Source organism: Hyla sarda, chromosome 1 (assembly GCF_029499605.1).
Source record: "Hyla sarda isolate aHylSar1 chromosome 1, aHylSar1.hap1, whole genome shotgun sequence".
In the NCBI taxonomy this organism is placed as follows: domain Eukaryota; kingdom Metazoa; phylum Chordata; class Amphibia; order Anura; family Hylidae; genus Hyla; species Hyla sarda.
Window position 1 is genome coordinate 174,355,048 of NC_079189.1, and position 16,589 is coordinate 174,371,636.

At 49.3% G+C, this 16,589-nt stretch overlaps 1 protein-coding gene across 1 annotated transcript in view; it reads left to right on the forward strand.

The window, feature by feature from the left end:
* Positions 1-16,589, forward strand: part of PRDM5 (PR/SET domain 5) — a 220,376-nt gene that overhangs the window by 104,051 nt on the left and 99,736 nt on the right. Inside the window, exon 16 of the mRNA XM_056564227.1 lies at positions 9,932-10,025. Within this exon, the coding sequence (XP_056420202.1) occupies positions 9,932-10,025 (94 nt within the window). The remainder of the gene's footprint in view (positions 1-9,931; positions 10,026-16,589) is intronic.

Here is a 16,589-nt window from a genome sequence, read left to right on the forward strand (position 1 = left end):
CTGGTCTGGGCCATCTATGCTGCAGGGACCATCCAGTGGGGAGGGCTAGTCATTCCGGGCTGTCCATCTTCACCGGGAGGCCTTCTTCTCCGCTCCGGGACGGCCCCGAACTAGTGATGTTGCCTTGACGACGACGCACAGGGACCTCCCTGCGCATGAATGTCCCTGTGCGTCATCGTCAAGGAAACGTCACTAGTCCGGGCCTCACGGTGAAAATGGACAGCCCGGAACGACTAACCCTCCCCACCGGATGGTCCCTGCAGCATAGATGGCCCAGACCAGCTCACCCTTCCTTCCCACCGAGGGGAGTTGAGTAGAAAACTAAAGGGGGGGGTCTCGAAGGCCCAGCAGTGGTCTTCAACCTTCAACCTGCAGACCTCCAGATGTTTCAAAACTACAACTCCCAGCATGGCCGGACAGGGCATGCTGGGAGTTGTAGTTTTGCAACATCTGGAGGTCCACAGGATGAAGACCACTGATTGAAGGGATTGACAGGGGGTGAAGGGGGGGGTGATGACGAGGGGGATGATGACAGGGTGATGATGACGGGGGTCTGGATGATGATGTATTTCCCACCCTAGGCTTATAATCGAGTCAATAACTTTTCCTGGGTTTTTGGGGGGAAAATAGGGTCCTCGGCTTATATTTGGGTCAACTTATACTCGAGTATATACGGTAATGCTTTCTATCTACATCATACTATGTCTATACTTATGCCTTACCTATGCCACAGTAGAGCCATACATTGCCCATTGGTCATATATAAAAAGAGAAACGGTGGCCAACCATATGGGAAAACAATATTGGATAGCTCCCTCCTATATAACAAAAAAAGAAGGCTGATGCACACCATCCTGATGGAGCCCAAATATAGACATGCTTTGACAATGTAAAGCTGGCTTTCCTCAATATATACATATGCAGAGACATTGGGGGAGATTTATCAAAACCTGTACAGAGGAAAACCAATCAGATCGCTTCTTTCATTTTTCACAGAGCTTTTCAAAAATGAAAGAAGCGATCTGATTGGTTGCTATGGGCAACTCAGCAACTTTTCCTCTGGAAAGATTTTGATAAATCTCCCCCATTGGATCTAAGAGTTTGAGTTACAATGATTATGTATGATACTTTGCTAAAACATACCAAGATTTTTATTATGTTAGTTGTTTTGGTCATCTATTTATGTACATGAAAAATATTACAACTTTAAACAACATGTCAATATTCCTTTTATGTTTTTTTTTTTATGTGTCTAATGATCATAATAATACAGCTAAATGTAAATCAGTATGATCCTACCTTAACCTGTTAAGGACCCATGACGTAACGTTACGTCATGAGTCCGCTCTTGATCTATAACGCGGGGCCACGACCCGTGGCTAATAGTGCGCGGCATTGATCACAGTGCTGCGCGCTATTTGCCCTTTAGACGCGGCGTTCAAGTTGAACGCCGCATCTAAAGTGAAAGTAAAACCATGCCGATTAGCTCAGGGAGCTGTTCGGGATCGCTGCGGTGTAATCGTGGCATCCCGAACAGCTGCAGGACACGAGGAGGGTCTCCTACCTTGCCTCCTGGTGTCCGATCGCCGAATGACTGCTCAGTGCCTGAGATCCAGGCATGAGCAGTCAAGCGGCAGAATCATTGATCAATGCTTTCCTATGAGAAAGCATTGAACAATGTAAAAGATAAGTGTGTGCAGTGTTATAGGTCCCTATGGGAGCTATAACACTGCAAAAAAAAAGTGAAAAAAAGTGAATAAAGATCATTTAACCCCTTCCCTATTAAAAGTTTGAATCACCTCCCTTTTCCCATAAAAAAAAACCACAGTGTAAATGAAAGTAAAAATAAACATATATGGTATCGCTGCATGCGGAAATGTCCGAATTATAAAAATATATCGTTAATTAAACCGCACGGTCAATGGCGTATGCGCAAGAAAATTCCAAATAAGTCCTATCAAAAATTGTACTGCTAAGAAATTCAGATCACGGCGCAAAAAATGAGTGCTCATACCGCCCCATATGCACAAAAATAAAAAAGTTATAGGGGTCAGAAGATGACAATTTTAAACATATTAATTTTCCTTCATGTAGTTATGATTTTTTCCAGAAGTATGACAAAATCAAACCTATATACCGTATTTTTCGCCCTATAGGACGCACCGGCTTATAAGACGCACCCTATTTTTAGGTGCAAAATCTAAAAAATTAAAGATTTTGAACCCAATAGTGGTCTTCAACCTGCGGACCTCCAGATGTTGCAAAACTACAACTCCCAGCATGCCCGGACAGCCGTTGGCTGTCCGGGCATGCTGGGAGTTGTAGTTTTGCAACATCTGGAGGTCCGCAGATTGAAGACCACTGCTTAGGAGGTAATACTCACGTGTCCCCGCCGCTCCGGACCCGTCACCGCTGCCCTGGATGTCGCTCCATCGCTGTCGCCGCGTCCCCATCGCTCTGCTGCCTGCCTGCTGCTGAAGGTCTCTGCTGCCGGCCGGGTATCCTCGCTCTCCGTTGCCGTCATCACGTCGTTACGCACGCCGACGCACGTACGCGACGACGTGATGACGAGGAAGGAGAGCGCCGGCCATACAGGGGATCCCTGAACGGAGAAGACACCGAGGAGGCAGGTAAGGTCCCTCCCGGTGTCCTGTAAGCACTAACCTGGCTATTCAGTCGGGCTGTTCGGGACCACCGGGGTGAAATTGTGGCGGTCCTGAACACCCCGACTGAACAACCGGGTTAGTGTTACTGTCACGATGCCGGCTGGCAGGTAGTGGATCCTCTGTGCCAGAGAGGGATTGGCGTGGACCGTGCTAGTGGATCGGTTCTAAGTCACTACTGGTTTTCACCAGAGCCCGCCGCAAAGCGGGATGGTCTTGCTGCGGCGGTAGTGACCAGGTCGTATCCACTAGCAACGGCTCAACCTCTCTGGCTGCTGAAGATAGGCGCGGTACAAGGGAGTAGACAGAAGCAAGGTCGGACGTAGCAGAAGGTCGGGGCAGGCAGCAAGGATCGTAGTCAGGGGCAACGGCAGGAGGTCTGGAACACAGGCTAGGAACACACAAGGAAACGCTTTCACTGGCACGATGGCAACAAGATCCGGCAAGGAAGTGCAGGGGAAGTGAGGTGATATAGGGAAGTGCACAGGTGATCACACTAATTGGAACCACTGCGCCAATCAGCGGCGCAGTGGCCCTTTAAATCGCAAAGACCCGGCGCGCGCGCGCCCTAGGGAGCGGGGCCGCGCGCGCCGGGACAGGACCGACGGAGAGCGAGTCAGGTACGGGAGCCGGGGTGCGCATCGCGAGCGGGCGCTACCCGCATCGCGAATCGCATCCCGGCTGGAGGCGGTATCGCAGCGCCCCGGGTCAGTGGATCTGACCGGAGCGCTGCAGTGAGGAGAGTGTAGCGAGCGCTCCGGGGAGGAGCGGGGACCCGGAGCGCTCGGCGTAACAGTACCCCCCCCCTTGGGTCTCCCCCTCTTCTTAGAGCCTGAGAACCTGAGGAGCAGACTTTTGTCTAGGATATTGTCCTCAGGTTCCCAGGATCTCTCTTCTGGACCACAACCCTCCCAATCCACTAAAAAAAAGGTTTTCCCTCTGACCTTTTTGGATGCCAGAATCTCTTTGACGGAGAAGACGTCCGAGGAGCCGGAAACAGGAGTGGGAGGAACAGATTTGGGAGAGAAACGGTTGATGATAAGTGGTTTAAGAAGAGAAACGTGAAAGGCATTAGGAATACGAAGAGAAGGAGGAAGAAGAAGTTTGTAAGAGACAGGATTAATCTGGCACAAAATTTTGAAAGGACCAAGATAGCGTGGTCCCAACTTGTAGCTAGGGACACGGAAGCGGACATATTTAGCGGAGAGCCATACCTTGTCTCCAGGGGAAAAAATGGGAGGAGCTCTTCTTTTCTTATCCGCGAACCTCTTCATGCGTGATGAAGCCTGTAAGAGAGAATTTTGGGTCTCTCTCCATATGATGGAAAGATCACGAGAAATTTCATCCACAGCGGGCAGACCAGAGGGCAAGGGGGTAGGGAGGGGGGGAAGAGGGTGACGGCCGTACACCACGAAAAATGGGGATTTGGAGGAAGATTCAGAGACTCTGAAGTTATACGAGAATTCGGCCCATGGTAGAAGATCTGCCCAGTCATCCTGGCGGGAGGAAACAAAATGTCGTAAATAATCACCCAAGACCTGGTTAATTCTTTCTACTTGTCCATTGGATTGAGGATGATATGCAGAAGAAAAATGTAATTTAATCTTGAGTTGTTTACAGAGAGCCCTCCAGAATTTAGACACGAATTGGACGCCTCTATCCGAGACGATCTGCGTAGGCAACCCGTGAAGACGAAAAATGTGTACAAAAAATTGTTTAGCCAACTGAGGCGCTGAAGGAAGACCAGGAAGAGGGATGAAATGTGCCATTTTGGAGAATCGATCAACGACCACCCAAATAACAGTGTTGCCACGGGAAGGGGGTAAGTCAGTAATAAAATCCATACCAATCAGAGACCAAGGCTGTTCGGGGACAGGCAGAGGATGAAGAAAACCAGCGGGCTTCTGGCGAGGAGTCTTATCCCGGGCACAGATAGTGCAGGCTCGCACAAAGTCCACAACATCCGTCTCTAGAGTCGGCCACCAATAGAAGCGAGAGATGAGTTGCACAGATTTCTTGATGCCCGCATGACCTGCGAGATGGGAGGAGTGACCCCATTTGAGGATTCCGAGGCGTTGGCGTGGAGAAACAAAGGTCTTTCCTGGAGGAGTTTGCCTGATGGAGGCTGGAGAAGTGGAAATCAGGCAGTCAGGAGGAATGATGTGTTGCGGAGAGAGTTCAACTTCAGAAGCATCCGAGGAACGAGAGAGAGCATCGGCCCTAATGTTCTTATCGGCAGGCCGAAAGTGAATTTCAAAATTAAATCGGGCAAAGAACAGAGACCACCTGGCCTGGCGAGGATTCAGCCGTTGGGCAGACTGGAGGTAGGAGAGGTTCTTGTGATCGGTGTAAATAATAACTGGAAATCTTGATCCCTCCAGCAGATGCCTCCATTCCTCAAGTGCTAATTTAATGGCTAGAAGCTCTCGATCCCCGATGGAGTAGTTCCTCTCCGCCGGAGAGAAGGTCCTAGAAAAAAAACCACAAGTAACAGCATGCCCGGAAGAATTTTTTTGTAGAAGGACAGCTCCAGCTCCCACTGAGGAGGCATCAACCTCCAATAGGAAGGGTTTAGATGGGTCAGGCCTGGAGAGCACGGGAGCCGAAGAAAAGGCAGACTTGAGCCGTTTAAAGGCGTCTTCCGCTTGAGGAGGCCAAGACTTGGGATCGGCATTTTTTTTGGTTAAAGCCACGATAGGAGCCACAACGGTAGAAAAATGTGGAATAAATTGCCTGTAATAATTGGCGAACCCCAAAAAACGTTGGATAGCACGGAGTCCGGAGGGGCGTGGCCAATCTAAGACGGCAGAGAGTTTGTCTGGATCCATTTGTAGTCCCTGGCCAGAGACCAAGTATCCTAGGAAAGGAAGAGATTGGCATTCAAACAGACATTTCTCTATTTTGGCATAGAGTTGATTGTCACGAAGTCTCTGAAGAACCATACGGACATGCTGGCGGTGTTCTTCTAGATTGGCAGAAAAAATCAGGATATCGTCCAGATATACAACAACACAGGAGTATAAGAGATCACGAAAAATTTCATTAACAAAGTCTTGGAAGACGGCAGGGGCGTTGCACAGGCCAAAGGGCATGACCAGATACTCAAAGTGTCCATCTCTGGTGTTAAATGCCGTTTTCCATTCATCCCCCTCTCTGATGCGGATGAGATTATAAGCACCTCTTAAGTCCAGTTTGGTAAAGATGTGGGCACCTTGGAGGCGATCAAAGAGTTCAGAGATGAGGGGTAGGGGGTAGCGGTTCTTAACCGTGATTTTATTAAGACCGCGGTAGTCAATGCAAGGACGTAGAGAGCCATCTTTTTTGGACACAAAGAAAAATCCGGCTCCGGCAGGAGAGGAGGATTTACGGATAAAGCCCTTTTTTAAATTTTCCTGGACGTATTCAGACATGGCAAGAGTCTCTGGGGCGGACAGAGGATAAATTCTGCCCCGGGGTGGAGTAGTGCCCGGGAGGAGGTCGATAGGACAATCATAAGGCCTGTGAGGAGGTAGAGTCTCAGCTTGTTTTTTGCAAAAAACATCCGCAAAGTCCATATAGGCCTTAGGGAGACCGGTTACAGGAGGAACCACAGAGTCACGGCAAGGGTTACTGGGAACCGGTTTTAGGCAGTCCTTGGAACAAGAGGGCCCCCAACTCTTGATCTCCCCAGTGGACCAATCCAGGGTTGGGGAATGAAGTTGAAGCCAGGGAAGTCCAAGGAGAATTTCAGAAGTGCAATTGGGGAGGACCAAAAGTTCAATCTTCTCGTGATGAGATCCGATGCACATTAGAAGGGGCTCCGTGCGGAAACGTATGGTACAGTCCAATCTTTCATTGTTTACACAATTGATGTAGAGGGGTCTGGCGAGACTGGTCACCGGGATGTTGAACCTGTTGACGAGAGAGGCCAAAATAAAATTTCCTGCAGATCCGGAGTCCAAGAAGGCCATAGTAGAGAAGGAGAAGAGGCAGATATCCGCACAGGCACAGTAAGACGTGGAGAAGCAGAGTAGACATCAAGGACTGTCTCACCTTTGTGCGGAGTCAGCGTACGTCTTTCCAGGCGGGGAGGACGGATAGGACAATCCTTCAGGAAGTGTTCGGTACTAGCACAGTACAGGCAGAGATTCTCCATGCGGCGTCGTGTCCTCTCTTGAGGTGTCAGGCGAGACCGGTCGACCTGCATAGCCTCCACGGCGGGAGGCACAGGAACAGATTGCAGGGGACCAGAGGAGAGAGGAGCCGGGGAGAAGAAACGCCTCGTGCGAACAGAGTCCATATCCTGGCGGAGCTCCTGACGCCTTTCGGAAAAACGCATGTCAATGCGAGTGGCTAGGTGAATGAGTTCATGTAGATTAGCAGGGATTTCTCGTGCGGCCAGAACATCTTTAATGTTGCTGGATAGGCCTTTTTTAAAGGTCGCGCAGAGGGCCTCATTATTCCAGGATAATTCTGAAGCAAGAGTACGGAATTGTACGGCATACTCGCCAACGGAAGAATTACCCTGGACCAGGTTCAACAGGGCAGTCTCAGCAGAAGAGGCTCGGGCAGGTTCCTCAAAGACACTTCGAATTTCCGAGAAGAAGGAGTGTACAGAGGCAGTGACGGGGTCATTGCGGTCCCAGAGCGGTGTGGCCCAAGACAGGGCTTTTCCAGACAGAAGGCTGACTACGAAAGCCACCTTAGACCTTTCAGTGGGAAACTGGTCCGACATCATCTCCAAGTGCAGGGAACATTGGGAAAGAAAGCCACGGCAAAACTTAGAGTCCCCATCAAATTTATCCGGCAAGGATAGTCGTAGACCAGAAGCGGCCACTCGCTGCGGAGGAGGTGCAGGAGCTGGCGGAGGAGATGATTGCTGAAGCTGTGGTAGTAACTGCTGTAGCATAACGGTCAGTTGAGACAGCTGTTGGCCTTGTTGCGCTATCTGTTGTGACTGCTGGGCGACCACCGTGGTGAGGTCAGCGACAACTGGCAGAGGAACTTCAGCGGGATCCATGGCCGGATCTACTGTCACGATGCCGGCTGGCAGGTAGTGGATCCTCTGTGCCAGAGAGGGATTGGCGTGGACCGTGCTAGTGGATCGGTTCTAAGTCACTACTGGTTTTCACCAGAGCCCGCCGCAAAGCGGGATGGTCTTGCTGCGGCGGTAGTGACCAGGTCGTATCCACTAGCAACGGCTCAACCTCTCTGGCTGCTGAAGATAGGCGCGGTACAAGGGAGTAGACAGAAGCAAGGTCGGACGTAGCAGAAGGTCGGGGCAGGCAGCAAGGATCGTAGTCAGGGGCAACGGCAGGAGGTCTGGAACACAGGCTAGGAACACACAAGGAAACGCTTTCACTGGCACGATGGCAACAAGATTCGGCAAGGAAGTGCAGGGGAAGTGAGGTGATATAGGGAAGTGCACAGGTGATCACACTAATTGGAACCACTGCGCCAATCAGCGGCGCAGTGGCCCTTTAAATCGCAAAGACCCGGCGCGCGCGCGCCCTAGGGAGCGGGGCCGCGCGCGCCGGGACAGGACCGACGGAGAGCGAGTCAGGTACGGGAGCCGGGGTGCGCATCGCGAGCGGGCGCTACCCGCATCGCGAATCGCATCCCGGCTGGAGGCGGTATCGCAGCGCCCCGGGTCAGTGGATCTGACCGGAGCGCTGCAGTGAGGAGAGTGTAGCGAGCGCTCCGGGGAGGAGCGGGGACCCGGAGCGCTCGGCGTAACAGTTACTTTCCCTTCAGAAGTGGCGGTCAGCTTTGATCGCCGCGTCTGAAGGGTTAATACAGGGCATCACCGCGATCGGTGACGTCCTGTATTAGCCGCGGGGTCCCAGCCGTTGATGGCCACAGGGACCGCCGCGATAGGGGTGTATTCGCCGTATAAGACGCACCGACTTTTCCCCCCCAGTTTTGGGGAAGAAAAAGTGCGTCTTATACAGCGAAAAATACGGTAAGTAGGGTATCATTTTTATCGTATGGACCTACAGAATAAAGATAAGGTGTCATTTTTACCGAAAAATGTACTGCGTAGAAACGGAAGCCCCCAAAAGTTACAAAACAGCATTTTTTTTTCCAATTTTGTCTAAATTTTGATGATTTTTTCTGTTTCGCCGTAGATTTTTGGGCAAAATGACTGATGTCATTACAAAGTAGAATTGGTGGCACAAAAAAAATTAAGCCATCATATGTATTTTTAGGTGCAAAATTTAAAGAGTTATGATTTTTTAAAGGCAAGGGGGAAAAAACGAAAATGCAAAAACGGAAAAAACCCTCGGTCCTTAAGGGGTTAAAGGGGTATTGATGTGGATTTTTTTTTAAATCATTTGATGCCAGAAAGTGAAACCGATTTGTGAATTACTTCTATTTAAAAATTGTAATCCTTCCAGTACTTATTAGCTGCTGTATGCTCCACCGAAAGTTCTTTTCTTTTTAAATTTATTTTCTGTCTGACCACAGTGCTCTCTGCTGACACCATCCATTTTAGGAACTGTCCAGAGCAGGAGCAAATCCCCATAGCAAACCTATCCTGCTTTGGACAGTTCCTAACATGGACAGAGGTGTCAGCAGAGAGCACTGTGGTCAGACAGAAAAGACCAGTTGATTTAAAAAAAATTGTTTTCCACTAGAGTACCCCTTTAAGAAAGATGTCCCTGACTTTAAGAAATTAACCTACTGTAGCAGCTAAATATATAATATGAAATGTAAAAGCATCTATGTGACTATTGTAGCCACATCTACTATGTGTCCTAATGTTGAATGCGGAGTTAGAACGTTCTAAGCATCTGAATCCTCTGCATAGTGGGTGCACGGTGCAAGATGTGCACCTTAGCAGGCCCTCACCTGCAGTTGGGGTAAGATATTCTTCATCCCATCAATTTAACCCCAATGAATAATCAAAAGAGACTGCATCATCCGGGTGACTATACAAAGGAGAGGTCCCTCTGTCACTCCCACATACCTAGTGAAGACCCCTATGACTGCTGTTTTACTATTCCCAGTATATCCTACTAATTGCAAGTCCATAGACTTTCATAGAGAAATGATTATATAAAAATATAATATACCTATTTTATACCATATTTTCATGTTCTTTGTAATGACCATTTGAATCCTATTACTGTCACAATATTTTAGCTTGATTTATAAAAAAGTAACCAAAAAAGTAAATTGAGACAGTAGTAGTAGTAGTAGTAGTAAAAAAAAAAATATGGTAGTTTTAAATGGAACACTTTTGTGTTATTATAATTTGTGATTAAGATTATATTATTGTTTTAAAGACTCACACTGGGGAAAAGGAGAAGATCTGCCCTTATTGTGGCCAAAAGTTTGCAAGCAATGGGACACTGAGAGTTCACATACGAAGCCATACAGGTATGAATATATGTTTCTTCCAGAACATACAATGAACATTTACATATAATTTTTTTTTTTTTTTTGTGTAGTGGGATGGATGCTGGGCTGACTGACTGACTTTATTAATAGGGTGATCATATTTGTTGCTGAAGGTATATGACTAAATACATCCTATTGAGTATCAGACTGAACTTGATTAATACGGGTTATTTAAAGATTGTTCTGCATCTGCTGGTTCCTTTCATGTGCCCATGGATGCATTCCAATTTCCCAGCCCCTGGTAACTGTACCTATAAAAGTGCTTACGCTTTATATTAGATCACCACATTATCAAGGTCAATCGGACACTTTTTTTTCTCGAAAAAAACGTTATAATGGCCTTAGGTTTCAACATACAGTGGTCTTTTCTGGACCATTTTAACTTGAAACCATAGTGAACATACAATACTACAGACAGTCCAGGTCAGCGAAATGTGTCAATGGCTGGATGAACTGACAAATCAGAATAGGCATTGCACTGCTGTCTGGTTGCGCCTCCTTACAGTACAGGGAAGTACTACATGTTCTTTACTAATCTTTACCTGTGCCTGGTTAACTGATCCTATGGACATCAGGAGAGAGCAGCTCTCCCGTGTCATCACGCCACCGGTGTTAGCGCTCACAGTGCCGAAGTCTGTTTTTGCTGGAAGAATAAGGGAACCCCTGCCAGGATTCCCATCCTCCACATCTGTATCCCTACATTATCCACCATCCTCGACGGGACCGACGACCAGCTGCTCCCGACGGACCTGCTAAAAGAACCTGCTCAAAGCGCTTCACAGTGTTGCGTCTGCACAGCGCAACCTGCAAAGGTGAGCAGATTCCCTACCTACTATCCTAAACTCCCGGTAATCCCGGATAATCGGCACTATATAGCACCATCTCTGTCCCCCCCCCCCCTTTTTTTTCTTTCCTTATCCTACTATATTTTTATTTGACATATGAGTAGCATGTGAAACAAAGTATTATCAAATTATCTCTAGCCATTTGAAAGCTATGCTGGAACATACATTTCCCATAGACTTACATGGGATTTTAAACAAAAACACCAACCCTCTCAAATGGGTGTGGGTTAGGGTTAATTTAACTATCCTATACTTTTAGTTGACATATAAGTAACATGTGTCCCAAGTTTCATCAAAACATCTTTAGATGTTTGGAAATGATGCTGGAACATACACACATTGAGTTTTATATATACTAGCTGAGTACCCGGCGTTGCACGGTTTTTCCTTCCTAATCCTTGTTGTGGAGGAAAATCAACAGAGGAAACTTTTGACTTCATATCCCATCCTCATATATTGTTGTCATCCCAACCCCATATCCCGTCCTCATATCCCAACCTCATATTCCGACCTCCTATCCTGACCGCCTATCCCTACCTCCTATCCCGTCCTCCTATCCAGTCCTACTATCCTGTCCTCCTATCCTGTCCTCCTATCCCGACTGTCACGATGCCGGCTGGCAGGTAGTGGATCCTCTGTGCCAGAGAGGGATTGGCGTGGACCGTGCTAGTGGATCGGTTCTAAGTCACTACTGGTTTTCACCAGAGCCCGCCGCAAAGCGGGATGGTCTTGCTGCGGCGGTAGTGACCAGGTCGTATCCACTAGCAACGGCTCAACCTCTCTGGCTGCTGAAGATAGGCGCGGTACAAGGGAGTAGACAGAAGCAAGGTCGGACGTAGCAGAAGGTCGGGGCAGGCAGCAAGGATCGTAGTCAGGGGCAACGGCAGGAGGTCTGGAACACAGGCTAGGAACACACAAGGAAACGCTTTCACTGGCACGATGGCAACAAGATCCGGCAAGGAAGTGCAGGGGAAGTGAGGTGATATAGGGAAGTGCACAGGTGATCACACTAATTGGAACCACTGCGCCAATCAGCGGCGCAGTGGCCCTTTAAATCGCAAAGACCCGGCGCGCGCGCGCCCTAGGGAGCGGGGCCGCGCGCGCCGGGACAGGACCGACGGAGAGCGAGTCAGGTACGGGAGCCGGGGTGCGCATCGCGAGCGGGCGCTACCCGCATCGCGAATCGCATCCCGGCTGGAGGCGGTATCGCAGCGCCCCGGGTCAGTGGATCTGACCGGAGCGCTGCAGTGAGGAGAGTGTAGCGAGCGCTCCGGGGAGGAGCGGGGACCCGGAGCGCTCGGCGTAACAGTACCCCCCCCCCTTGGGTCTCCCCCTCTTCTTAGAGCCTGAGAACCTGAGGAGCAGACTTTTGTCTAGGATATTGTCCTCAGGTTCCCAGGATCTCTCTTCTGGACCACAACCCTCCCAATCCACTAAAAAAAAGGTTTTCCCTCTGACCTTTTTGGATGCCAGAATCTCTTTGACGGAGAAGATGTCCGAGGAGCCGGAAACAGGAGTGGGAGGAACAGATTTGGGAGAGAAACGGTTGATGATAAGTGGTTTAAGAAGAGAAACGTGAAAGGCATTAGGAATACGAAGAGAAGGAGGAAGAAGAAGTTTGTAAGAGACAGGATTAATCTGGCACAAAATTTTGAAAGGACCAAGATAGCGTGGTCCCAACTTGTAGCTAGGGACACGGAAGCGGACATATTTAGCGGAGAGCCATACCTTGTCTCCAGGGGAAAAAATGGGAGGAGCTCTTCTTTTGTTATCCGCGAACTTCTTCATGCGTGATGAAGCCTGTAAGAGAGAATTTTGGGTCTCTCTCCATATGATGGAAAGATCACGAGAAATTTCATCCACAGCGGGCAGACCAGAGGGCAAGGGGGTAGGGAGGGGGGGAAGAGGGTGACGGCCGTACACCACGAAAAATGGGGATTTGGAGGAAGATTCAGAGACTCTGAAGTTATACGAGAATTCGGCCCATGGTAGAAGATCTGCCCAGTCATCCTGGCGGGAGGAAACAAAATGTCGTAAATAATCACCCAAGACCTGGTTAATTCTTTCTACTTGTCCATTGGATTGAGGATGATATGCAGAAGAAAAATGTAATTTAATCTTGAGTTGTTTACAGAGAGCCCTCCAGAATTTAGACACGAATTGGACGCCTCTATCCGAGACGATCTGCGTAGGCAACCCGTGAAGACGAAAAATGTGTACAAAAAATTGTTTAGCCAACTGAGGCGCTGAAGGAAGACCAGGAAGAGGGATGAAATGTGCCATTTTGGAGAATCGATCAACGACCACCCAAATAACAGTGTTGCCACGGGAAGGGGGTAAGTCAGTAATAAAATCCATACCAATCAGAGACCAAGGCTGTTCGGGGACAGGCAGAGGATGAAGAAAACCAGCGGGCTTCTGGCGAGGAGTCTTATCCCGGGCACAGATAGTGCAGGCTCGCACAAAGTCCACAACATCCGTCTCTAGAGTCGGCCACCAATAGAAGCGAGAGATGAGTTGCACAGATTTCTTGATGCCCGCATGACCTGCGAGATGGGAGGAGTGACCCCATTTGAGGATTCCGAGGCGTTGGCGTGGAGAAACAAAGGTCTTTCCTGGAGGAGTTTGCCTGATGGAGGCTGGAGAAGTGGAAATCAGGCAGTCAGGAGGAATGATGTGTTGCAGAGAGAGTTCAACTTCAGAAGCATCCGAGGAACGAGAGAGAGCATCGGCCCTAATGTTCTTATCGGCAGGCCGAAAGTGAATTTCAAAATTAAATCGGGCAAAGAACAGAGACCACCTGGCCTGGCGAGGATTCAGCCGTTGGGCAGACTGGAGGTAGGAGAGGTTCTTGTGATCGGTGTAAATAATAACTGGAAATCTTGATCCCTCCAGCAGATGCCTCCATTCCTCAAGTGCTAATTTAATGGCTAGAAGCTCTCGATCACCGATGGAGTAGTTCCTCTCCGCCGGAGAGAAGGTCCTAGAAAAAAAACCACAAGTAACAGCATGCCCGGAAGAATTTTTTTGTAGAAGGACAGCTTCAGCTCCCACTGAGGAGGCATCAACCTCCAATAGGAAGGGTTTAGATGGGTCAGGTCTGGAGAGCACGGGAGCCGAAGAAAAGGCAGACTTGAGCCGTTTAAAGGCGTCTTCCGCTTGAGGAGGCCAAGACTTGGGATCGGCATTTTTTTTGGTTAAAGCCACGATAGGAGCCACAACGGTAGAAAAATGTGGAATAAATTGCCTGTAATAATTGGCGAACCCCAAAAAACGTTGGATAGCACGGAGTCCGGAGGGGCGTGGCCAATCTAAGACGGCAGAGAGTTTGTCTGGATCCATTTGTAGTCCCTGGCCAGAGACCAAGTATCCTAGGAAAGGAAGAGATTGGCATTCAAACAGACATTTCTCTATTTTGGCATAGAGTTGATTGTCACGAAGTCTCTGAAGAACCATACGGACATGCTGGCGGTGTTCTTCTAGATTGGCAGAAAAAATCAGGATATCGTCCAGATATACAACAACACAGGAGTATAAGAGATCACGAAAAATTTCATTAACAAAGTCTTGGAAGACGGCAGGGGCGTTGCACAGGCCAAAGGGCATGACCAGATACTCAAAGTGTCCATCTCTGGTGTTAAATGCCGTTTTCCATTCATCCCCCTCTCTGATGCGGATGAGATTATAAGCACCTCTTAAGTCCAGTTTGGTAAAGATGTGGGCACCTTGGAGGCGATCAAAGAGTTCAGAGATGAGGGGTAGGGGGTAGCGGTTCTTAACCGTGATTTTATTAAGACCGCGGTAGTCAATGCAAGGACGTAGAGAGCCATCTTTTTTTGGACACAAAGAAAAATCCGGCTCCGGCAGGAGAGGAGGATTTACGGATAAAGCCCTTTTTTAAATTTTCCTGGACGTATTCAGACATGGCAAGAGTCTCTGGGGCGGACAGAGGATAAATTCTGCCCCGGGGTGGAGTAGTGCCCGGGAGGAGGTCGATAGGACAATCATAAGGCCTGTGAGGAGGTAGAGTCTCAGCTTGTTTTTTGCAAAAAACATCCGCAAAGTCCATATAGGCCTTAGGGAGACCGGTTACAGGAGGAACCACAGAGTCACGGCAAGGGTTACTGGGAACCGGTTTTAGGCAGTCCTTGGAACAAGAGGGCCCCCAACTCTTGATCTCCCCAGTGGACCAATCCAGGGTTGGGGAATGAAGTTGAAGCCAGGGAAGTCCAAGGAGAATTTCAGAAGTGCAATTGGGGAGGACCAAAAGTTCAATCTTCTCGTGATGAGATCCGATGCACATTAGAAGGGGCTCCGTGCGGAAACGTATGGTACAGTCCAATCTTTCATTGTTTACACAATTGATGTAGAGGGGTCTGGCGAGACTGGTCACCGGGATGTTGAACCTGTTGACGAGAGAGGCCAAAATAAAATTTCCTGCAGATCCGGAGTCCAAGAAGGCCATAGTAGAGAAGGAGAAGGCAGAGGCAGATATCCGCACAGGCACAGTAAGACGTGGAGAAGCAGAGTAGACATCAAGGACTGTCTCACCTTTGTGCGGAGTCAGCGTACGTCTTTCCAGGCGGGGAGGACGGATAGGACAATCCTTCAGGAAGTGTTCGGTACTAGCACAGTACAGGCAGAGATTCTCCATGCGGCGTCGTGTCCTCTCTTGAGGTGTCAGGCGAGACCGGTCGACCTGCATAGCCTCCACGGCGGGAGGCACAGGAACAGATTGCAGGGGACCAGAGGAGAGAGGAGCCGGGGAGAAGAAACGCCTCGTGCGAACAGAGTCCATATCCTGGCGGAGCTCCTGACGCCTTTCGGAAAAACGCATGTCAATGCGAGTGGCTAGGTGAATGAGTTCATGTAGATTAGCAGGGATTTCTCGTGCGGCCAGAACATCTTTAATGTTGCTGGATAGGCCTTTTTTAAAGGTCGCGCAGAGGGCCTCATTATTCCAGGATAATTCTGAAGCAAGAGTACGGAATTGTACGGCATACTCGCCAACGGAAGAATTACCCTGGACCAGGTTCAACAGGGCAGTCTCAGCAGAAGAGGCTCGGGCAGGTTCCTCAAAGACACTTCGAATTTCCGAGAAGAAGGAGTGTACAGAGGCAGTGACGGGGTCATTGCGGTCCCAGAGCGGTGTGGCCCAAGACAGGGCTTTTCCAGACAGAAGGCTGACTACGAAAGCCACCTTAGACCTTTCAGTGGGAAACTGGTCCGACATCATCTCCAAGTGCAGGGAACACTGGGAAAGAAAGCCACGGCAAAACTTAGAGTCCCCATCAAATTTATCCGGCAAGGATAGTCGTAGACCAGAAGCGGCCACTCGCTGCGGAGGAGGTGCAGGAGCTGGCGGAGGAGATGATTGCTGAAGCTGTGGTAGTAACTGCTGTAGCATAACGGTCAGTTGAGACAGCTGTTGGCCTTGTTGCGCTATCTGTTGTGACTGCTGGGCGACCACCGTGGTGAGGTCAGCGACAACTGGCAGAGGAACTTCAGCGGGATCCATGGCCGGATCTACTGTCACGATGCCGGCTGGCAGGTAGTGGATCCTCTGTGCCAGAGAGGGATTGGCGTGGACCGTGCTAGTGGATCGGTTCTAAGTCACTACTGGTTTTCACCAGAGCCCGCCGCAAAGCGGGATGGTCTTGCTGCGGCGGTAGTGACCAGGTCGTATCCACTAGCAACG